Source organism: Peromyscus californicus, unplaced genomic scaffold, assembly GCF_007827085.1.
Source record: "Peromyscus californicus insignis strain IS unplaced genomic scaffold, ASM782708v3 Scaffold_4__1_contigs__length_199733344, whole genome shotgun sequence".
Classification (NCBI taxonomy): domain Eukaryota; kingdom Metazoa; phylum Chordata; class Mammalia; order Rodentia; family Cricetidae; genus Peromyscus; species Peromyscus californicus.
In genome coordinates, this window is record NW_026294562.1 from 18,001,287 (window position 1) to 18,026,226 (window position 24,940).

A 24,940-nucleotide genomic window follows, 5' to 3' on the forward strand; every position below is an offset into this window, starting at 1 on the left:
AGGCGTGCGCCACCACCGCCCGGCTCACCTTTGGTTTTTAACCCCATGATTCCCTTTTACTATAATTTTACATTATTTTTAATTTTTTAAATTGATTTTTAGTTACATTCATGATATTCATTAATTATACTCATATTAATTACATTTGTGGTATTCATTGATTACATTCGCAGTATTCACTTAATAATTATATTTATGATATTCAGTAATTACATTAATTGTATTGATTTATTATTACATTCATGATATTATGTCCTGATACTACTGTCCATTTGTGGGGTTTTTCCATCACACAAAACAGAGATTCTGTACTTGGGAAATCATTGCTCTATATTCCTTTCTTCTCTGTCTTGAGATAACGTCTGATCTTTCTGTCTCTATGAATTTGTATATTCTGTATATTTCATGTAATACAATTCTATAGTGTTTGTCCTTTTTTTAAATGTAAAAACATCTTAGGTACAGCTGCAGGAGAAATAATACACGGACAGCCTGAACATAAAAAAAGGTTATAATTCAAAAGTCCAGGGTTATTTTAAACAGTAAAATATTTTCTCTGTAGAAAATAGTATAAATGATAACATTTCCCAATAAGTCCTTTTAAGCCAAATGATAGCTGAATTATACATATAAGTACTGTTTAGATTCTGGGATACAGAAGAGACTTATCTTCATCTGTTTAGAGAGCTATGTTTTACTTAAGTTGTGTCCTATTCATCTTCCCCTTCACTGTTTGATTTATAGCAGACATTTTTCTATAGGTTAATCCATAGTCTAAAAAGATTTTAGCCTCCCCTCCTGAAAGTATGGCCAGCATTTTCTTTCATCAGCTTGATACAGTATAAATTTTTATCCTAATAGTGAAATGTTTCACTAAAGCTTGCTCAGTGATTGGGTAAAACCAAAACTTATTATAAGCCACAGTTATCCTAGGGTCCCCCCTGCTAGGTAGCCTCCCTAGATCTGTGGGTTGCAGTCTGATTGTTCTTTGCTTTATATCTAGTATCCACTTATGAGTGAGTACATACCATGTTTGTCCTTCTGAGTCTGGGTTACCTCACTCAGGATGATACTTTCTAGTTCCATTCATTTTCCTGCAAATTTCATGATTTGTTTTTCTCTGCTGAGTAGGAAGGACTCCATTGTGTATATGTACCACATTTTCTTAATCCATTCTTCAGTTGTCAGGCATCTAGGTTGTTTCCAGGTTCTGGCTATTACAAATAATGCTGCTAGGAACACAGTTGAACATGTGTCCTTGTGGTGTGATTGAGCATTCCATTGGTATATGCCCAAGAGTGGTGTGGCTGGGTCTTGAGGTAGATCGATTTCCAATTTTCTGAGAAACCGCCATACTGGTTCCCACAGTGGTTGTACAAGTTTGCACTCCCACCAACAGTGGAGGAGTGTTCCCTTTGCTCCACATTCTCTCCAACATTGACTGTCATTTGTGTTTTTGATCTTAGCCATTCTGACAGGTGTAAGGTGGTATCTCAGAGTTGTTTTGATTTGCATTTCTCTGATGACTAAGGATGTTGAGCATTTCCTTAAATGTCTTTCAGCCATTTGAGATTCTTCTTCTGAGAATTCTCTGTTTAGCTCTATAGCCCATTTTTTAATTGGATTGTTCAGTATTTTGATGTCTAGTTCCTTCAGTTCTTTATATACTTTGGAGATCAGTCCTCTGTCAGATGTGGGGTTGGTGAAGGTCTTTTCCCATTCTGTAGGCTGTCTTTTTTGTCTTATTGACCGTGTCTTTTGCCCTACAAAAGCTTCTCAGTTTCAAGAGGTCCCATTTATTAATTGTTGCTCTCAGTGTCTGTGCTGCTGGTGTTATATTTAGGAAATGATCTCCTGTGCCAATGTGTTCAAGAGTACTTCCTATTTTCTCTTTATCAAGTTCAGTGTAACTGGATTTATGTTCAGGTCTTTGGTCCACTTGGACTTGAGTTTTGTGCATGGTGACAGATATGGATCTATTTGCAATCTTCTACATGTTGACATCCAGTTATGCCAGCACCATTTGTTGAAGGTACTTTCTTTTTTCCATTGTACAGTTTTGGCTTCTTTGTCAAAAATCAGGCGTTCATATGTGTGTGGATTTTAATGACTTATTTGTTTCCCCCTTATTAGATCTAATTTTGCTTACACATCTTCATCATTGGGCAATATTTTTCCTTTTACCTTAGTTTCAGCTTGTCCAAGTTTCCTCCTTTCTCTTCTAATTTACAATATTTTGACTTACCTTATTGGTTTTCACTTGTTTGTTTGTTTTTATTTTGATTTGGTTTTGGTTTTTGGTTTTCCCAAACAGGGGGTTTCTTTGTGTAGCCCTGGCTTGTCCTGTATCTCACTCTGTAGCCCAGACTGGACTCAAACTCACAGAGATCTGCCTGCCTCTGCCTCCCAAGTGTTGGGATTAAAGGCGTGAGACACCACCATGCTGCTGTTTTGTTTGTTTGTTTGTTAAAGTCTCCCCCCCCCCCCCCTTATACATTTATGTACTTCAGAAACCTTTTTTTAGGGGCTGGGGAGATCACTCGGCTGTAAAGAGCACCTTGTTTCTTTTGCAGAGGACCAAGGTTTGATTTCCAGCATCCACATGGCCCCTCATAACCATCTGTAACTCCAGTTCCAGGGGATCTGACATCCTTTCTGGCCTCTGTTGCCACCAGGCACACACATGATGCTCAGACAGATACATACACAGGCAAAATATCCATATACATAAAATAAAATGAATTAAATCTTTTTTTTTTTTTTTGGTTTTTCGAGACAGGGTTTCTCTGTAGTTTTGCTTTGGAACCTGTCCTGGACTAGCTCTGTAGACCAGGCTGGTCTCAAACTCAGAGATCCACCTGCCTCTGCCTCCCGAGTGCTGGGATTACAGGTGTGCGCCGCCGCCGCCGCCGCCGCCGCCGCCGCCACCGCTGGCTGAATTAAATCTTTAAAGAACAAAATCTTTTTATGTTATTGGGACATCTTTCCGTTTGCCTTTTATCTTGATTTCTTTTCAATCTCTTGCCCTTTTCCTCTCCCTCCACAGCACTGTTCTCTACTCTTCTTCCTCCTTTAATTTAAACTTGTTTCTCCTCATTCTTGCCCTTCCTCTGCCCTCTTACTTCATCTCATTCCCTGACTATTCCCACATGTTCCCTAAATCACTTGAACTTCATAACACATTCTATTTATGTATTATTTTGGTGTTTCTGAGACAGGGTTTTTCTGTAGAGCCCTGGCTGTCCTGGAACTCAATCTGTAGACCAGGCTGGCCTCAAACTCAGAGATCCACCTGCCTCTGCCTCCCAAGGGCTGGGATTAAAGGTATGTGCCACCACCGCCTGGTTTAACTTCATAACACATTCTAAAGTAGTTTTACCACTTCCAGTTTTATTATCATTGGCAATATATTAGTGGGCTGTTAAGAAATGGATAAACTCCCAGCCATAGATGACTCACAAAATTAAATCAACAGGATATAAACGACTTAAACAGACTCATAACAATCAACAAGATGGAGACAGTAACCAAAAGTCTCCCAAAAAATAAAAACCTAGGACAAATGGATTAATTGCTGAATTCTATCAAATCTTAGAGAAGATATAACACTAATATAAACACTCCAACTGTTTCATACAATACAAGAGGGTAGGAACATTGCCAAGTTCATTGTACAGTTAGCAATACCTTGATATGAAAATTGGATAAGAACACACATTAAAAAAAGAAAGAAAAGAAAGTCGGGTTATAATTATTATTAGAGGCGTGCGCCACCACACCTGGCATAGATCTAATCTCTTTCAAACCCCACATCCTGATTCTCAGAGGCCAATTGGATCCCGTGTTAAAAATATTGACTTCCTATTCCCAGTTCAAGCCTGCTTCTGTTTCAAGCTTCCTATTTTAGTTGGTGCAGAGGCTGCCCCTGCAGACACTCAAAGTAAATCCTGTCATCATCCACACCCCCGACCCCGCACCCATTTCACACACTGATCCATTGGACAGCTATTATCGCCATGACCCTCTCCGGAGTTTTCCAAAGCCTGGATTTAGTCTTCCAGCCCATATGGTCCCCTCTGCCGTCACAGCAACTTTCTCAAATATCGAGATTTCTTTGTTTGGCTTGAACATATTTGAGGACTGACTCCTTTTAAGACTCAATGCAGACTCTCACCGCCTTCTCTGCATTTTTCCCTCCCACTGTCCACTGCATGCCCCTTCATGCGGAGTGACACGCGCCCGGACAGCTCCTCAACACTTCAATGCTGTGCTTGCTTTTCAGCGTGCTCTCCTCTGAGGCACGACCCTATCTGCGGTCTGTTTGCTAACTCCTGGCGCTTGGCCTCCTGCGCCATAAGCATTTGTACTGCGTAGACGACAACAAAACGTTCGCAGCTTTGCCAGAGCCCCCCTCCTTGGAGATGGCTGGTGAGCAGAGCCCACACTCAAGGTCACTGTTAGGGCACCGCGGGCCTTGCAGAGTCCAAAGCGGTGCATCCCTAGGAAGCTCTAAATTGGCTCCAACTGCGGCCGCAACGTGCACCCGCTCCTCCCGGCAGGCTGTAGGGGCGGCGCTTCGTGATTGGGGAGGGCGGGGACAGAGGCTGGTGCGGCTGCTGATTGGCTGCGCGGGGTCAGGCGCTGTGGGCCGAGTGGACGCGAGTGACTCTAGGGGCGGGTGCTGACCGAGAGTAACCCCGGGATCGTGTTCCCGCCCTAGCTGGACCTCGGAGAGCAGGCACCCGCAGAGGGCCAGGACTGGAAGAAAATAGCGTTGGATGCTTCCTTCTGTCTCAGGCCCTCGGCTTAACCTGTGTTGGAATTTAATAGGGCTTCGTGTGAGGTCACCAGCACAGTAGTTTATGGTGTGTCGGGGGTGGGGGCGCGATGCATTAGTGATCCAGAGAAGTAGCCACACTGCCTGTTCTGGAAAAGGTGTGGCTGGAGGCATGGCTGGAAGCTTTGGCTAAATGAATCCTGCTAGTACAAGCGCAGCTTCTTCCACTCAACCCCGAAGGGGACAAATGTTAGGGTGAAGGGTCAAGGGTGACACTCCGTCGTTGCTGGTTTTCAATGAAGAGTGCGTCAGCCGCTGTTGAAAACTGTGCACCCCACAAAAAATTGAACAAAATTATCACAGGAGAGATCTCATCTTGTGTACACAAATCAACAGAAAGTAGGTGTTAAAATATTTGCACATGAACGTGCAAAGTGCACTATTCATCGTAGCCGAAGTGGGGGGTGAGGGAGCAACTCAACTGTTCTCTACCAATGCAGTGGAATGCTAAATAAAGAAGAGTGAAAAACCCATATAGGCCACAGTGTGAAGATGTGAGGTATCTGCTGGAGGAGACTACTTGGACGCGGATTTAAGCCAGTAGAAAGTCTTTATTAGCTGGCTGGTGACCATGCTGGGCATTTCCCCCGTAGCCCTGAACCTTTCTCAGGGTGAACTTTTAAGTGCAAAAACTATGTCCTTGGTTGACACATCTCAGCAAGAACAGTTAGCCTGAAGGGGAACTACAGAAACCAAAAAGCACAGTTAGTACATTTAGAGACTTTTCCAGAACTATGGACTTTGATGAATTAAGTCTTTGTTTTCATTTTGGCAGGTGATGCTGCCTACGTGCTGGGTTCCATGGCCTGTATAGTACTTCCATCATGATGTCAGTTGTGTTAAGATCCGAGAGCCAAAGGACCTCCTTTGTGTGTTTGAGCCTATGGGGAGAGGCTGAGGTGGGCCAAAGAAGCCCAGGCTGAGACTGAACAGTACTGCCTGCAGAGGAAGAAGGAGTTCAAGGCCAGGGAAGCTGCGGCACTGGGGTCCCATGGCAGTTGTAGCAGTGAGGTGGAGAAGGAGACCCATCAGAAGATGACTGTCCTCCAGAACTTCTTCCAGCAGAACAGGGATGAAATCCTGGATAACCTGGATAACCTCTTGGCCTTTGTGTGTGACATCTGGCCTGAAATACGTGCAAACTACCCCATAAACGGATAGGAGATAGGAGCACATCCTCTGTGGATTGGCTTGGGAGACGCCCTTACAAAATAGGAAAACCTCCACAGAGCCCGAGTTCTGTTCTGGAAGGCATTAAGCTTCTCTGTACTGTTGTAGATCCTTCACTTGTTGAGAGTATCAAATCCAGCTTTTTGTACAGCTTAGTAAGTACCTGAAGTTTCATCTTTCTACCTTGTGTGCCTTTAAGGAGTGTATGTTTCCTGTGTGTTTGTACAAGCAGCAGGTATCACTGTTGATTTTTCTTTTATTAGTCTAGTAGGAAAAAAAACAAAACCAATTCTTTGAAGAAAGAAAGGGAGTAAATTCTTCCCTTCCGCTTTCTTTTTTCTTTTTCTTTCTTTTTCTTTTTTTTTTTTTTTTTGTGTTTTTTTTCTGAGACAGCGGTTTCTCTGTGTAGTTTTGGTGCCTGTTCCTGGAGCTCCCTCTGCAGACCAGGCTAGCTTCGAACTCACAGAGATCCGCCTGGCTCTGCCTCCCGAGTGCTGGGGATTAAAGGCGTGCACCACCACCGCCTGGCTCCCTTTCCACTTTCTTAAAGGTCAGGGGCGTTATCTATAAAAAAAAAAAAAAAAAAAAGTAGTAAATAGCCTTTGTAACTCCTATGAAGCAGCAGCCAGCCTAACAGGTCCGTCCGTTCTGGCTAATTTAGGACGGTGAATATGCTTGTTCAGGCTGCTGTTAGTGTATCTTAACCCAAATTGCTAGATGCTAGGACTCAAGAACATGTTATATGTTATTTTGATGTGCTTGTAATCATTTAAAACTAAACCTTTGTCTTGCCTTTCAAAAAAGAGAAAGAAAGAAAAAAGATCTGAAAGTTCTACTAAGGTCTGGGGGGCCTATTACAAAGAAACACACAGAATAACATGCTGGGATGACGTCAGGACACACGCTGTATGACTGTTTTTCTGAAATATGCAGAACAGTTGATCCATAGACAGTAGATTGGGTTGTTGATACAGTAGGAAAGCCGTGAGGAGTCATCTGAATGAATATGGGGTTTCCTTTTGGGGTTTGAGGATGATGAAGATGATGAGACGCGACACAGTGGTGCACACCTTTAACCCCAAAACTAGCGAGGCAGGAGGCAGGAGCCAGCCAGCTGGTCTACAGAGTGAGTTCCAGGACAGCCAGCTCTACAGAGAAAAACCTTGTCTCAAAAAATGAAATGATTGGGGGCTGGAGAGATGGCTCAGGTGGCTAAAAGCACTAGCTGTTCTTCCAGAGGACCCTGGTTCAATTCCCAGCATCCACAGGGGCAGCTTACAATTGTCCTGTAACTCCAGTTCCAGGACCACCCAACACCCTCATACAGATACACATGCAGGCCAAACACCAATGCACATAAATAAAAATTTTAAAAAAAGAATACTACAAAATAAAAAGCCAGACAATGATGATAACAATAATAATGGTACTTAAACAATATTATGACCTTTAATATAGTGCATTAATAATGCCATTTGTTTAGTTAGGTGTTTTTATTTTTGTTTTTTCAGTGTTGGAAATGCAACCTAGGGCATCCTGCAATGCATGACAAGAGTTCTACGTGTATCATCAGCCCTAAAAACTAATGAATGAATGAATAAACAAACAAACAAACAAAATAAATAAATAAAGCAAGCACCTAGCATCTACAATGAGGAAACATCACTCCGGGTTAACAAGTTGTAACTAACACAAATAGACTCAGAGGAGAATTATTCTTACCCCCCCCCCCCCCATCTCTAAAGGAAAGTTTGTAAGAATACAGGCAGGTGTGGTGCTGGACGGAGCAGGCCTCTCTCCACCGCTTTTCTCTCAGTTCCTCTCCCCGTTCACAGTCTGCTGCAGCCTGACCCTCACTGCTCATTGTTCCTTGTGGGGAAATGGCCAAGATGCCAATGCGGCTCTTGGATGTCCCCCAGCACCGAAATCACCATGAGTCAGCACAGCATACACTGCTCTTTTGTGAGCTCTCTGTTGCCTGGGCAGAGCAGGCTGGGCAGGATAGTGTGGGAGGGGCGGGTCACCAGAGGAGGAGGGCTCTTTCTGCCTCCAGCAGCAGATAAGAATCTCTGCCCCTTGGGGGAGCTTATCATTGGCGTTTATAGCAATTGCTCAAAATGTCAGTGCTTTCTTTGTGGCATAGAAACATTAAGTACAGGTCACAGAACAGAACTCCCACTTCCTGTGACATTTACCACTGAGTACCACTGTTGAGGTGCCGGGAGACATTTGCAATAGAGGCCTTGAGATGCTCAGAGATTTATATGGGACCAGATTGCAGTTCATAAAAGTCACGAGGAAATGTCAGCACTATTCATATGGTCTGAGAGGTGGGCTTAAAATTCAGGTGTGGTGGAATACTAAGGTAGTCACAGGGGAAGGGTGAGCTGGGTTTGTTTGTTTGGTCAGAACAAAGTAAGTTCATGCAGGGTGACTGTGCCTCGGTTCTGGGGGAGCCAAACCACTACACTAGCTACTTCTAAATGACCCCAGCCACCACATGGGAAGGACCCATCACCCGCTTCTGATGTGAGATGAGCATCTTCCAGCCTTTAGCTTGGTGCCTGACCAGAGAAATGCTGCTGGCATTGCCACTGCATCCTCCAGCCTCGTAGACTCAGAACTTGACTGTGCAGCTTCAAAAGACCCTGGGTTTGGGTTTATGTTTGGTGCAAGCCCTTTTCACTTACGAAGATGGTATCTGGCTTTTCCCAACCACTGTAATTTCATGTGGCAAGATTGTCATCTCAGAGTCTACATTATCGCAGCTGCTTTTTGTTGCGTGGTTAGACTTTGTGTCTTTGAAGTCTGATATCAGAAACCACATCACTGTTGAATTAAATAGAATATAGACGGAGTGTGTCCTTCAATCAAAGACTTGAATTTCACCAGTGCTGTCGTAATACATTTTCATTTGAATCTGAGCCTCTACCAGTACTAAAACCAATAAAACACCAAGTGCTCTTCTTTCAATGTTTGTTATTCAGACATGACCCACAAACCATAAAATCACACTTTTAAAATTCATGATTAGTAAGCCAGGACTTTTATTGTGACTCACATCTTTAATCCCAGCACTCAGGAGGCAAGAGGGCAGGTGGATCTCTGAGTTTGAGGCGAACCTGGTCTACAGAGAGAGAGAGAGTTCCAGGACAGCCAGGGCTATACCCTATCTCAAAAAAAAAAAAAAAATAGAAGAATAAAATTTATGATTAGCCACTTCTAGGCATATATTTGCTGAGCTGGGCAACCATCAGCCCAGGCATCGAACTTTTGGAAAGGTTTGTCACTTGCCGAAAAAAGGGGGCTTGTTACTTCTATTCTTCTCTGGCCTCTGGTAAATCCCAATCTGCCTTCCGACTCTAAATGTGCCTGTTTCAGACATTTCATATAAATAAAACCCATACAGTGCCTCTTGTGTCTGACTTGGAAAAATGCTGTATCTTGTACTTAATTCTTATGGTTGAGAAATACTGCACTGTATGAACATACCACATTGTGTTTACACATCTGCTGGTAGACATTTTGGATTGTTTCTGTTTTGCACTATTATGAAATAGAGGTAGGACCATTCATATACAAGTTTTTGTGTGGACACATCTTTCCACGTCTTGGGTGGATACCTGAAGTGAGCTGGTTCTTGCGTTGTTGTTAACTCTTTGGGAGATGGCTAATCCCCTTTCCAAAGGAGATTGTACAATCTCAGATTTCCGTCCAGGTATGAGTGTTAACGATTTGTCCACATCCTCAGCAGCACTTGGTGTTTACTTTTATTTTTCATTGTAGCTATCTTATTGGAAATGAGGTGTTTCACTATGGTGCTTGGTATATACTCCAGGTATGCCCCATGTACTTACTGCCCATCTATGGGTCTTCTTTTCATAAATGTCTATTCAGATACCTTATTTTTTTTTTTTTTTTTGGTTTTTTTCGAGACAGGGTTTCTCTGTGTAGCTTTGCGCCTTTTCCTGGGACTCACTTGGTACAGATACCTTATTTTTAATAGCAGGTGTTTATTGTTATTATATATTTGTTATTGTATCTTTCTTGTCTTTTTCTTGTTGGCTTGTAAGGGTTCCTTTGCTGTGGGTCTAGGATAATTAGCTCAGTAGTATAAACCCTTGCTTCCATGCAGTGAGGATCTGGCTCAATCCTGCTGAAGGCATTCATATCATACTCTTTAACATTAGGTCCTCATCCCAATTGCCTTTTCAATTTCCTGGTACTACCTTTGGAAGGACAAAAATCTCAGTTTTGATGAAACCTGATTCATATACTTAAAAATGTTTGTTGCTTCTGTTTTTCTACCAAATCCAGGAAATTATTGCCCTCTCTTATCCTATGTGATGGGAGGGAGGTGTACAGTGGTGTTTTCTCCTCAGAGAGTTTTGGCTTTATCTAATATATTTTTTAGTTCATGGTTGTATGTGATGAGGTGGTGTACTAACAACGAGAACAGCTACATGTGGATATCTACTTGCTTAACTCTGTTGGGAGATTCTCTTTACCAGCTGAATTATTCTGAGTGCTTGTCAAATAGCAGTTAATCATAAATGTATGATTTCTTTGTAAATTCTCTATTCTATTCCACTGAATTTCTCTGGTTTTTATACTTTCTTTCTTTCTTCTTCCCTCCTCCTCTTCTTTTTCAAGACAGGGGTTTCTCTGTGTAGCCCTGGCTGGTCCTGGAACTTGCTCTGTAGACCAAGCTGTCCTTGAACTCAGAGATCCACCAGCCTCTGCCTCACGAGTGCTGAGGTTAAAGGTGTGCGACACCACCACCTTTTGAAAAAAAAGTTTGAAATAAGGAAATAAATTTCCTCTATCTTTGTGAGGTTTTTTTTTCTTTCTTCATTTGTCTAATCCTGGGTCTCCTGAATTTCCCTGCGAATGTTATGATCTATATATTCATCTGCCTAAAAGGAAATTGACACTTGATAAGGATTGGTCTTGAATTTATTGGTCTGTTTTGGGAACATTACCATCTTAATAATATTAAGTCTTCCAACCCATAATGTTCTCTTTCCTTATTTAGATATCTTCTGATTTCTTTCAATAGTACTTTGAACTTTTCTTTGAGACAGGGTCTCACTATGTGCCTTGGCTGGCCGGGGGTCCTCACTTAGACCAGGCTGGTCGAAGAGATCCACCTGCCTCTGCCACCCTCACACGCCCCCACCCCCAACCCCCCAAGTGCTGGGGTCAAAGTTGTGACCACCCAACCGGGCGGGGCTACTTCATACTTTCTGTGCAGCACCTGGAGCACTTCTTGAGCACGACACCCACTGCTTTTGATCTTGTGATAATTCACTTCCATGTCATTTTAAAGTTATTTATTGCTGGGTTTTTGGCAGTAAGTTTATTTGCATATTATTTCTGGCAGGACATTAACAGCCTCCAGTTTGCTACATGTATGGCTTAAGAGTTGTATACAGTTGTGTCATCTACAAAGAGTTTTTGTTTCTTTCCCTTTTCTTGCCCTCGTAGGACATCCCTGGTTTTCCTGTGGGAGGAAATAACTGGAGTCATCGGGCATCAGGTCTTCCACTCTCGCATTCACCCTCGTTGTCATCTTAAACTGTTTTCTTTTACTTTTGTGACATGGTTTAATTCTGCTAGGATCTTTTCCTACTTTTAACCTCCCATACAAATCATGCAAAAAACAGAATTTATTACTGTCTTCTGGGAGTGTTTACCCTTGAACAAGGAGAGGGAAAAATAATAGTTGGCCTGGCTCTTAAGGGCTGGAAAAGACTCAGCATACAGTCTCTGATTCTGGGTAATCAGAATTAATGAGTCTTAGTTGAGTTCTAGGGATTGAACCTGCATTGACTTCATGCTAGACACCCCTACTAAGCTACACCCCCCCCCACCCCCGCACCCAGCCCTCCCCTTTACTTCTTTAAATTTTGAAGCAGTCCTCACTGGCAGCCTTGAACTTTGAGGTCCTCCGCCCTCACCCTCCTGCACCATGGCCTTGTAAGAGACCTTTAGAATGTCTAAGGTAAAGGTAGATCGGCTGAAGTGAACCGGTGCCAATAGCTGTGTACTCTTGGAAGCCCAGATGTCGGCTGGGGAAGTACCTGCAGGAAAGCCAGCCTTCTACAGTCTGTGTGTTCCCATTTTTGGTACATAAGTAACCTCAGAGAAAGAAGAAAAGGCTAGAGGAAAACAATACAGTGAATTAACATGCTCAGAAGCTACCCAAGACAGGACGTTCCTGAGATAAGCTGGACTGCCCAACCTGAGCTGCAAGGGAAGATCTGCTCTTTAGGTGATGTTGGTTATATCCATTTGGCCATGAGATACATGGAAACCTGGCACTTCTCCAAGCCAAGGTAGTCAGCTGGTGATGTTTTTTTATTTAACGCCAAATGACTACCAGTTTCCTGTTGCCGGAACTGAACCTCAAATTATACCTAAGAAAGGCAGAGCAGGTTTACTGGGGTATGACTCAAACCCCGTGGCTTCTAAATTCTTTTTCTCTCTTAAAGGTGAAGGACATTGTGTGGGGTGGGTGAACCAGACATAGTCAAAACACTGAGACATATTGCAGTCAGATCCATTTCATTTTATTATGAACAAACACAACCTCAGATGAGTAGAAATACTTTCAGAGTTGGTATTAATGAAAATTATTAATTACAAATAACTACTGTTGCACATAATAAAGGAAAAATCCCACCCAAGGAAGGAAATGGAGTCCTGCATGTTTTCATAGCAATGAGTATACATTATCTAACGCATCCATTCAATCTCTGAAAAGAATGATGTAGATTAACAATGTCATCTGGGACATAGGCACGTGTCAAGTCCATGGTGGGACACAGTTACTATAAAAAATGTGCAGGACTTAAATATTCCTCTGCTGAGGGATCCCCAAATGTTTTATAAAGAGCATTTAGCCCTGCTCAAACCTACCCACTGAGGTAGGTCAGGATTATTATCCCAGTTTCACAGAAGTAATACTGAGTCACATTATTGTTAAGTTGACATATCCAGTGCTATGGTTTGAGTTTGTCCCATAGTTCATGGGTTGGGAAACTTAATCCCCAATGCAACAGTGTTGACAGCTGGGACCATTAAGAGCTGATTAGGTCGGGAGGGCACTTCCCTCATTAACATCCTTGTCCAAGGAGTGAATTCATTATTTGTCAGAGAGTGGGACTGTTACCAAAAAAATGGAGCGTGGTAGGAGGCCCTGGCCTTCACCACCAGCATAACATGGCCGCCGCTTTCTTAACTTTCCTACTAACCTATTTCAGCTAAAGAAGACGCTCAGGATACTAGCAAACCATGAAGAAAAGCTTTCACTTTAAATGCTACAACCAGCGTTTAGTCTCAAAACAAATAGCAAAACCCTACAAATCACATACGTTCAAATTACTTCCACCATCCATCAGCTATGGGCACTTCATCAAAACAGCCCTAAGAAAACTTCCCCAAATGAAGCCCCCAAAGGGGAATGCTGCAAATTGATGTACAGTGACCTCCTCCAGCCAGGTCAGTTGATACTGCCACACGGACAGGCTCTCCAGTTTTCAAGGGACTCCACAGAGGCAGAGTGCAGGCTTACAAGCAACAGATTAAAGAGGTAAGGCACCCAAGTCAGATTTTAGCATGTCCACATGGCAAGGACTGTTAGGAAGTCACTCAATCAGATCTTAGTTTCTTATTAATGTGTCACTTTGATTTGAGCTTTAAAATCCTGAAAGTAGTATTCCTTAGTGAGCTGGTACACCCTTATCGGCAGGATACATATATAACGGGGGTCCTCAGCCACAGCACGGTTCAGATCCACGGGGCAGGCTTAGAAGAGGAAAATTGCTTTTGTTTTTCACATATTATTTAAGCGGGCACCTGCTAACCCAAAAGGCCTTTCCAAGGAAGAGGGCCCACAGGTCAGCAAATACACTGTAATCTCCCAAGAATTCTGTTTTAGGTGAACAGCTAAAGGGTAAGGCTGCTTTCATGTGGGCACACAGAGGTCCTGAAGCCTTTACTCCACCAACACAGGAAGACTGTGGGACGCAGTAGTCTATACAGCATTTGGCACACTACAAGCCAATCTTAATACAGCAGACCCACATTTCTGCAGTGCTGAGTGAGCTACAGGGACGGACACGCCAATCAGTTTGCTGAACAAAATCCTTTTTTTGCAAAGTCCATGGCATCTCGACCTCCTATATTAGCCAAAGCTTTGCAGCGGACTGTGGCTCCAGGTATAAGGGATTCCAGCTGAGGCACTTAAGAACACAGACCTGGGTTCCTGTGCTTTGCACTTAGCCAACATGTAGCCCAGGAGTACTGAGGAGCCCAAAGAGCTTTACTGAACATGTGGGGGAGCACTGAGCATGCTCTGCCCTGACTCACACTGCGGCTAAAAACCAGGAACTGTGTCTCGCCCTTCCCCGGCACACTGGCACAACACGACTATTTGTTTTGGAATGACTCACGAGAAAAAGAGCCTCTTTGAGTCAGGGATGTTTCTAGAAAGTTTGCCAACCTTTTTCTTTACAGTTCCCAGAGTGTCAGAAGCCTAAGGGACAGAGGTGGAGGATTTGAAAGTCACTGGAAAGGGGACAGCCAGCTCTCCTTACTACTGATACAGCGTCCTATCTCTGAACAAGAAGCCGCTGGGACTGCACATTTACTGCCTGTGAATACACAGGACAGTTCTGCCTAGAGCAAGACTAAATGTCAAAGAGGAAAGAAAAAAAAAAAAAAAAACCAAACAAACATACAACCCAAACCACAAAAATGGGAAAAAGAGGCAGACGTGGTAGAGCTAAGAGATTTTGGGCCATGTGTCACAGACAGAGTCCTCCATGTAGGCTGGATGGCCAAAGAGCCAACGAGGCATGAGTCAGTACTGTAAGGGAAGCCTTATGATAAAGAGCGAAGAGCTACCATCTAACCTGTTTTCACTAGGATACCCCAAAACTTTGAAGCCCCCTGGCAATGTGTCCCCAGCAGCTTTCCTCTGGAAAGTTATTAGGAGCTGCCTTACAACGCCTTCCAACTTCTCCACCTGCTGCCCAACAGTGGGAGGAACAGACAACACGTTCAGCGTCTCCTTTTCGGAGGGAAGCACTCTGAGTATTTGCAAGTTCCAGGGCAGACTTTATGTCTCTTCAGTTTTAAGTGTGGCTTAAGTTCAACTCTTAAAATGCTTCCACTGTTCAATGTATAGAAACGCCACAGCCATCCTTAATTTATGGGAGTAACCAGACAGAAGAATGGGAATCAGAAGTTGGGCGTGCAACTCACAGAATGCTCAAAACTATGAGTGACTGTCCTCATCAATTCCAAGCATGCCTCACCCAAAGACCTCTGGCTCTTATGCCCTTATAATCACTTTTTATTTATTTATTTGATGTCTCACCAACTAGCCCTGGTTGACCTTGAACTCAAGAGATCCACCTGCCTCTGCCTCTCAAGTGCTGTGATTTAAGGCATATGCCACCCACCACACCTGGCCCCATGTCCTTATTATTAAAGGAGAAGAAAATTTTTTCTCAGTAGAGACCACTTTCCCTACAGTTTTTTACTTTTTTTTTTTTAATCTTCAGCCTAAACTACACTGAGATACTGATATGTGTTACTTGTACTCCAATGTCACCAAGTCCCATGGTTGTCACCTACTCAGAATTAGGAGAGGAGGCATGCTGTGTGGAAAGGCTCCACTGCCTCTGCGAGACAACAGCTGAGCCTGATCACACAAGATTCCCCTCTCCCACATCTTGGCTGAATCACAGCCTGCATGCTGAATTTGGCCCCTTAAGATTTACCTTCCACTCCGTCTGGCAAAGCCTGGGCTAAAAATAACAGGAGAAATCTCTGCAGATTTTCTTGTATCTCTAACTCAGAACAGCTTAAGAGTTGGGGGTGGGGCACAAACCTTTACTTTTAGACCCTTGGAAAGTTGGTATGCTTTGGAAGGTGAACACTGACCTACGGTGGAGCAGCGGCTGGCTTGGGAGGCGATGAGAAATGAGGTCAACAGGGACAAAGCAAAGAAAAAGACAACGAAAAGAGAAGAGAAGATCAGCTTAGCATGGGAAGGGAAGAGCTGTTGACCTCCGATACTTGTCCATTTTACAATACTGTACCAGAATGGGTTAACGTCATCATTTTAGCATCTGGGTAGCAATACTCAGTAGTTAATTAACAGAACATTAAGCCTCTGCCAAGCTGGCTTTTGGAACAGAAACTGAAAGATCCCAAACTCAGCCACTCTTGCAGCTCCCATCTCCAGTTCTTTTGATCCTGGCCAAGACAGCAGCCTTAGATACTTTCTTCCGGTCATAAGCCAGGCCCAGGGCAGCCATGCAGTCGATGAAGAATGTGGTGAAGTTGATGTGCCAGCGGTACTCACTGGCAGAGTAGTCGTAGGGGAAGGCGTGGTGGTAGTTGTGGAAGCCCTCGCCTGGAACAGAAGCGTGGAGAGCAGTTAGGGGGCTCGGTGATGGCTGCTTCCTGCTCTTAGCACCCCTCTAACCCAGTGGGTTCCTTAGACCTTGGAGAGTCAGACTGCAGGTGGGTGGGTGACTGGATAAATCCATTATCTTTTTCTCTGAGCAAACAGATACCCTCAAAGGCATCACAGTTCCACTTATATTATGGGATCTACACACCTTGTCCAAATTACTTCATTTCCAAGAGGATCTTAGCACTGTAGAGTGTAGGCAATTTATTTCAAACATAAATTAAAGAACACGAGCAATGGTAGGCCTCTGAAAAGAAGGCTACGTGCAAATAGTAAAAAGGAAAGTATTTTAAATTTATTTTTAATATTTGCATGTGTATATACATGTGTATACATGCCATAGCATGCACGTGGTAGTCGGAGGACAACTTGCACTTTTCCTTCCACTATGTGGGTCCCAGGGGTCAAACTCGGGCTGGTCAGGCTTGACGAGCAAACGCCTTTACCTGATGAACCATCGTGCCAACCCAGAAAAGGTACTGTTAGTAATATCCAACCTAGCCTAAGTTAACGAGTGTTCTAGAAAGATGAGCACCCATCAACAGTGCCATCGGGCGACCACTGTCTCTTTCACTAAGGAAGCGAAGCCACGGGTCAGTACAGGGAAAACTAACTCCAGGCCTTTCTCAAACTCTCTTCTTGGGAAGGCAGGAAGATGTGGGCACAGGTCACAGAGGCATGCGTTCATTCATCCTGACAGCTGGGGCTGGATTTATAGACTGGATCAACTACAATCAAGTGATCTGGTAGGATTCCCCAAGCAATGTTGTGGAGAGGGGAACTCTAGCACAAAATAGGAGAAAACAGAGAAACAAAGGACATGTGAAAAGCGGGTGGTAGGGAGTGGGAAGGCGTGTGGGCTAATGGCCACCACAGGCATCACTGATGGACAAGCCACGTCCAGGCACACTAGAGATAAAAGTACTATCCATGTAACGTACTTGAAATGCACTGCACTAAACTGCAATCATTCTGCTTTTTGTTGTTGTTGTTGTTGTTGATTTTTTAATCTCGATCTGTACGCCAGGCTGGCCTCAAACTCACAGAGATCTGCCTGGCTCTGCCTCTTGAGTGCTGGGATTAAAGGTGTGCGCCACTACCACCTTGCCTTTTATACAGCATGGCTAAATAAAAACATGAGACTTATATTCATGAATACAACCCTCCTTTTCTCTTTATGATCCCTGCACTGAGTGAGATTGCAGATCTGCCAGAGGTGACTAGGAAACGGAAAAAACTCAAAAGGGCCCATTATGGCAGATTTTTTTACCCATTCCACAGAAGTTATGGCCTCTTAAAGGCTTCCCAAATAAAATTATCCCCAGTGTTATAGCGGGAAATATACAAAAATCAGAATCCTCTGGCTCCTGGCCAAGCATCTCCAGCAGCAAGCTGCCAGATGTGGTCTCGCTGGCAACTTACCCACAGCTCCCATTGAAACCAGGATATTCTCCCGAGAGCTAATGTTCTTGTCGTAGGGGCGATATCCATAGAGGTGAGCGGCACTGTTCACCAGCCAGGTGGCATTGAGCACCACAGCGTATCGCAAGAAGGTGCTGACGCACAAGCTGTTCACGAAAGTTTCACCCCAGCAATACCAGGGCACCAGCGTGGGCAGGATGAAGCACATGAGCAGGAGGCCGGGCTTGTAGTACCTACAACGAGATTGTACATTTCAGAGTCCGTGGAGAGAGGACTCTCACACTTCCATGGACTGTCCGCTCCTGGCAGGCAGGCAGGGTTGTTTCCCCCTTATACCATGAGTAAAGAGTAGCAGGAACCAGCCCCCCAAAAGATGTGGTGGGAAATCTGAGAGCAAATGCTGTTATCTTACGGTGTAGATGGGACAATACGGATACAATAAATGACTCTGCTATCACAGTTGCTTCCTGGGCTGCTGTTGACCTGCCTTTGTGTTTTGCTTTCATGACCACTGGAGTCTTATTTATTAGGTGCAGTGTGTGGTGTCATGCCTCTATTTCCAGCTACGAGCATTCTTAGCTCTGCTGACCCACCCCCAAATGCTCAGAGTGTCCCGGACCAACTGCAGGCCTCCGACCCTACAGCAACACTAGCCAGATACTCCAAGGGAACTGACTCCCACAGCCATGCCTTCCATGTTTACATCACGGGAAGCTTCCCGCATCAAACTCCTTTCTGTCAGCTTCGACCTCGGGTTCCTTGGCTTAGGCTCCTCCTACCACCTAACGTGCCCCTCCCATGAGTGGGCACCAGCCTCATGCTGCTAAAGGACCCCTTAGTAACGCTATTGCTATCGTAACCACTCGAAGTCTGCATGTAGGACTCCTCAATAGGAAGGGCACCAGCAACGTCTTGACTGGCCTTCTTATCTCTCACACCCTGTACTTCAAGCAGAGGGCTTCATTCCTGGAACATTCTTGAGGCTCTACCTCACTGCCTTCTGCCTCCATAGTCCCCCTCCGAAACCTGTGATGTCTCCATGCAGCTGGGGATTCAACATCACTTCTCCTAAGCCCTTCCCTGAACTCCTTCAATGAGAACCTCCCTGCTCTTTGTATCCGTCCGGTAGAGACACAGTAGACTACCTACTCCTTCAAGATAAGGTCTCCATTACACTCAGTTCTCTGTCCTTTTCTCTAGGACAACAACAGGGTTTTTGTTTTGTTTTGCATTTAATTGGTTCCAATCAGATAACACATACAAAGAAAAATTAGTTTATTTATTTCTGTGGCCCATAGGACATTAAAAATAGGTTTTAAAATGAACTGAACATGTAAACCCATTAAGTCATGGCTTTAATTTTACAGTTCCTAAGAAAAAAGGCAGAGTGTAAGCCCCACATTCCCAGGGCCAACCCCCTCACTCACCTCCTCTGGAACATGACCAGCTTCTCAGCTTTGAGGTCAGACATGTCCAGTTTTCCACCCTTCTCTTTGACAGCCGGGTGTTTGCGCACAAGCAGCCAGCCCACGTGAGAGAAGAAAAAGCCACGCCGGGAATTGTGAGGATCGGCGTGTGTTTCTGAGAACTTGTGGTGGGCGCGGTGATCTCGGGCCCATTCATACACATCATTCTGGAGGGACAGGAAAGAGGACCCCAGTACTGAGAAGAGATGCCCTCCTGGGGGAATGCAAGGGCCCAGAACTCTCAGCCTAACCCACAAAATCCTCAGGACTCTGGCTCAAGAATATGCACAGGGCGAAGGTGAGGGGCTCTCCTCTGCTTCACATTTGCCTTGGAAGTACGTACAGAAAAGCAACTTAAAAGTCCCAGAACACAGGAACAGCATGGTTACTTCCTGAGGCTGTACAGAAGGGAGAGAGCAGATATGCAGCCCTCATGTTTCATTGGTAAGTAAGATGGTGGATTTTTTTTTTAAAGTTCATCCTTTTATGTGTGGTCGGAGAATAACTTTCAGGAATCGGTTCTCTCCTTCCACACAGCAGGCTCTAGTGATCAAGGCCAGGTCATCAGGGTTGCACAGAAATCGCCTTTACCCACTGAGCCATCGTGATGACCCACATAGCAGCTTTTCAGACAGTGGCTATGGGACAGAGTGCATGTGGAGTATCCTATCTTCTGGCTCGGAGTATGAGGCAAGTGGCCTTGGGTCCTAGGGTGCAACTCTATAAAACAGGCAAGGAATGCCAACCAAGGCCAACGTTAACGCATGAGCATGGGCACATTTCCAAAGGACCCCTGCACTTCTCTGGGTCCTCCCAAACCTTCAAAAGTACACCAGTGTCTCTTCCTTCCCTTTGTCCTCAAGAATCTTGTAAAGATAAAGTTGCTAGGCCAGAGGCAATTGGGTATATCTGGTGAGCACCTCAAATCTTAACAAGAGGGGACTAATTTGGTTTCCTAGTTTCCTCTTGCTACAAATTAAACCCACCACTGGCTTTATCCTGTGTCCTTAAAGCTCAGTAGCCACGAGAGTCCCCTCCCAATTCTCTATCCTTGTTCTGCTAAAGTCTGTTGTTTGAACAATCTTCAAGATGTTTTACTTCCCACCATACCCTCGCACAGGACTGCTGTGTTGACGGAACCAATCTCTGGGCATCTCCTCGTCTGTAAAAGGTAGTAACAGTAGCTGCTACCTCAAATAGCTGTGAGGACTTAGTCTACACTAAATGCCTGGTGTTTGTTGTAAAACGACAGAGCTCCAGAGTCTATGACACATCACCTTCTGTCCCCCTGTGGTGTAGTCTGAGACAGTTACCTTAACGCGTGAGTGAACTCTTCACTTACGGTCTAGGAAATCAGGGTCAGTACCTGGCCCTGGCGCCTCATCCTTTACATTGAAGACCCACAACAACCATGCTGTGTGACACCACAGGGACCTTGAAAACTGACCCAGCACTTGGGGACCCTGTCGTAGTTCCCTTCTCAGTGACGCTATGGTATATGGACTTCAGCACTGAGTCTGCATTCTCGGTGACCACAGGAGACTAGAAAGGGTGATGGCTGTCCTAAGATGCCTGACTGCCCACCATGGGGTGGAGACACAGTAACAGCACAGCTTCTCACCTGGAAAGCCATGGTGTTGGCAATGATGAGGAAGAGCCGCAGCGGCAGGCGCGCCTTGTAAGTTCGGTGGCTCCACAGGCGATGAGCCCCGGCTGTGATGCCCAAGGCACTGATGACATAGTACAAATATGCTGTAGGACAAGAAAGTGGGGGTGTCACCAACAGGCCAGTTCCGTAAGGGAAGGATGCCAAAGACAGTTTCTGAGCACCAGTCAGCTTCTTGTTTAGCCTTTGGGTAAAGGTCTGGTTTTCCCTGAAGCCCTGAGATGCCTTTGTCTGTGAAATCTCAGCGATTTTACCCCTCTGTGCCACTGGTCGTGACTAGCATATCAGGGCATCCTCCCAGGGCCTATCTTCTTTGACCTCTAGCTGTCCTCGAAGATACTCTGGTCAGGGAACTGCATTTCTCAACCTAGAACCCACACCCAAAGGCATATGTGAAGCAACAAGGGTGATGGCTAGTTGGAGGAAACACTGAACAACGTACTGTACACACGAGGCTTTTACCAGCGGGTACAAAACCCCTTCAGCACTGTGGCAGTATAAGGGATAGTCAGATGTGCAGAGTGGTTCAAACATTACCAAGGATAATAAGTCTCATATTCTCCACATACCTCAAACTAGGTGGGTGCTATCAGTACCATACATTCCTGTGGAAGGTACAGATTCTGGATGGCAAGGGTTTGTCTACTGTTTGAAGGTGGGTTTTCTGTCCCCGTCCCTTGTTTCAGGCCTACTATCCAGCCCCCAAGATCTGTATGCCCAGCTCCTGTCTCTCCTTGGCCACGCTCCTGTCTACGGGAAACGCTCAAGGCTGGCAGATGAGCACTGTCTCGCTGTCCTTGAGGCATGCAAGTTCAGGAAGTGCCAGTCACAGTCTAACTGGGAAAGAGGACAGCAGTTCACCCATATGTCCCCTCCATTAGCAGGACTAGGAAGCAGGGGCTTGGGCCTTGGGAGAAATGGCTAATGCTGATTCCCTCCCAAAGAACATCAGAAAACAAAGGACCTTCAGAGCCTACAGAACTTAGTTGCTATTGGAGACACCACACATTGTACAAAGTGCTCTGTGCCCTTCTGCAGACAGACAATAACTTTCCTAAGAACGCTCTCTTCTCCTTCCTCCCTTCCTGTCCCTCCTGCATGATCCCAGGGGAGCAACAGACAGCATACTAAGGGAAATTCTGACCATACTTATGTCTGGAAAAATCCTAAGGTAACCAGAGACAGGGGAGCTTTAGGCAAAGCAGACGTCCTCAGTGGAACACCAAGGAAACACCTGCACGTGGTCCATGCTGCAGATGACCCAGACAAATTGGATCCAAAAGCACGGATAATATAACTAACGGGGGGGGGGGGAGCAGGAGGTGATGGTGGAGGGTAGAACACAGGACACATGGGAGCCCACACAGAACCCAGGAAGTCTTAAGTCTCCTCAGTTCACCTTCCAGTCTAGCACAGAAGAGACTTAGATCCCTTCCCTGTCTCCCAGAGGAAAGTGTCCACAATAGTGGGCAGGAAACACCTCATAGCTTCAGAAAATTCAAAAACGGGCTGGGGCAGTTTTGCCCATTAGGCTCTCATTGTTGTCAAAGATGTCTATTCAGCCCTGGGGTTCTAGGGTCCACGAAGGTACAGAAGACTCTTCAAACAGCCGAGCCAGGGACAAGGCTGGCAGGGCCCACGGCTAATCTACAGAAGGATCCCATTCTTACTCTCAACCAAGATTTGGTGTCAAGATCATGAGTGGAATACTTGGTACCTGAAAAACTCTCAAGGCCCGTGTCTCCACACCTGTAAGACCCGGGAGGACTGAGGCAGAGGCAGCTAACACTCAGACAACCAGCCCTTCTGTATATACACCGTCCTCCAGGAGAGCGGCCATTAGTGTCCATACTCAGACGTGCTCCAGAAAACCTCCCACCGTGCTGAAGAATCCCTTGCTCATGGCCCCTCAGAGGGCAGCAAGAGCTCCGGGCTCTCCTTTCCAGTTCAGGGTTCAGAGGTGAAACCACCTGCGAAGTACATGTGTGTACCCAGGAGGCAGCAGCACCACCAGCCTGGTACCCATGGATCCCCGTGGAGCTCAGTGAGGCAGCTCTGTGACGTAGAGGCACACTCATACATCACAACCGTCTGAAGGTTGGGACTGCTCAAGGCTCTATCCCCTGCCAAGGAGGCACGTGTTAGGTATGGTGTTTGGAGGGAAAGGGTTCGTCGCACGGTGTGGGCACAGCGGATGAGCAGACAGGATAGAAGGTCAAACACTCCTGCACCCTTACTTTATGCTAAGAATGGTTTGTTGACTGGCTCGTGCCAAAACCTGGAGCCATACACCCTTTGCACTTGGATAAACAGGAGGCCTGCTCTGGCTGTGCTTATAACCCCCTTCTGTTCTCTCTTCCTAAATAGTATCACGTGGCTCTGTACCCTCACTGGGCTCAACATGGTGCCACCCATGAGGCCCCTGGTCTAGTTCTTGGTTCCAAAGTCCCTTAAGCAGGGCCTGCTGCTTTTGTGGCAGGCAGGGCTGGGACAGGTGCCATCATGTGACTCACACAGAAAAGCTTGTTCAGTGGCCTCAACATCACTGCTAAGAGATTCTTAAAATTCAAGTCCCCCCCCCCATCCTAATCGCACTGGGCTCTTTTCCCAGCCCAGATGGTCCATCGGAAACCAAAAATAAAGGGCAGCTGCCTTGGGTCAGAGGCTACCTCATTAAAGAGCAAGAAGAAACCTGAGGTATTGGCCCAGAACAAGAGGAGCTGCTCACCGAAGAGGCAGGTGTAGACCTTGCAGGAGGGAACCAGTGTGATCCCATACAGGGCCCCCAAGTGCAGCAGGGCCATGAGGATGATGTTTCTCCAGACGTACTCTAGCTTGGGCGGGGGCCCCTCCTCATCCTGGTAGCTGGGGTCATATAAGTCATCTTTTATTTCGGGGCGAACATCTGCTCCCCAGTGGTGAGGATTCTTTTCAAACTTCTCTCCTTCATTCTGCTGTCCCCCAGAGGGGGGCGCTGTGATTGTGGTGGTGGCTGAGTAAGAGCCAGACATCTGCCAGGAGAGGGGGTGGAGAATTAGGGCTGCAAACGCTTGGGGGCAGCAGGGGGTACTTTCCTCTAATGTAACTGCGGAACGATGCAATACCGGCCATACCCCAGTGCCAAGGTTGCATGACTGTAGAGAGCACCACGAAATGGAACAAGAGGAAGTTTCCTGAAATGTGCAGACTGGCGGTGATAAACCTTATGCTCAAGGGGCAGGACAGACGTTTTATTAGCAGCACCCTTAGCAACTCACAAAGGAGACCCTGCAAGCATCGAAAAAGGGTCAGGTTTTACTTTAAAGACTAAGAAACACAAGTTGGGGGATCAACTACCCTGAGTAAAAATCTGGTCATCGCCCGGTAGAGAAGCAATCATTCACGGTAGAAAAACTCGGAAATGATGGCTAAATGCTCCCAGCTGCTCTGAACTCTCTCCAACCCCCAACCAGCCACCCACCTAGAGGTCTAATCTGCAAAAGTCCAATCCGCACCCACCAACCTGGGAGGGAGGGGCCACCTGGGGGGAGCTCACCTCTTGCAGTATGTGGGCTGGCATCTCTGCGTCGGGTGCTGGGGTCACGTTCCCAGGGAGGAGAATGCGCAGCGGCGAGCTTCAGACCTCAGGGACTGAGGGTGCTATGACTAAGTTTCTGCAGCCCACTGGTGCAGAGACCCTGAGCTCGCTGTACAAGCCCAGGGCCAGAGCTGGCAGTGAGGTAATCGTGTCCTATATTTCCTTAGGTTGCTTTATTGATCAATGACCAGGTACAAAAATCAAAAGCTAGCTGGCCAACGCAGCCGCGGGCGGAGATAAGGATAGGAAATGAGAGGACGCCAAAATCGCAGCTTGCAGCCACCAGTGTTCAGGAGTCGGAATACTGCAGACA

General features: G+C 45.6%; 1 protein-coding gene and 1 long non-coding RNA gene across 2 annotated transcripts; one reads left to right on the forward strand and one right to left on the reverse strand.

The window, feature by feature from the left end:
• Positions 1 to 3,319: 3,319 nt before the first annotated feature.
• LOC128093975 (uncharacterized) lies at positions 3,320 to 7,649 on the forward strand. The gene is made up of 3 exons (XR_008212815.1): positions 3,320 to 5,176; positions 5,613 to 6,162; positions 7,519 to 7,649. It is a non-coding gene; the product is annotated as an uncharacterized LOC128093975 (long non-coding RNA).
• Positions 7,650 to 12,557: 4,908 nt separating this feature from the next.
• Positions 12,558 to 24,911, reverse strand: LOC128125079 (stearoyl-CoA desaturase 2). The gene is made up of 6 exons (XM_052762055.1): positions 24,586 to 24,911; positions 23,779 to 24,061; positions 21,006 to 21,136; positions 19,346 to 19,551; positions 17,919 to 18,151; positions 12,558 to 16,436 (listed from the first exon to the last, which is right to left on the reverse strand). The coding sequence occupies exons 1-6, from the start codon at positions 24,607 to 24,609 to the stop codon at positions 16,237 to 16,239; spliced, it is 1,077 nt and encodes a 358-aa protein (XP_052618015.1). The 5' UTR covers positions 24,610 to 24,911; the 3' UTR covers positions 12,558 to 16,236.
• Positions 24,912 to 24,940: the final 29 nt, after the last annotated feature.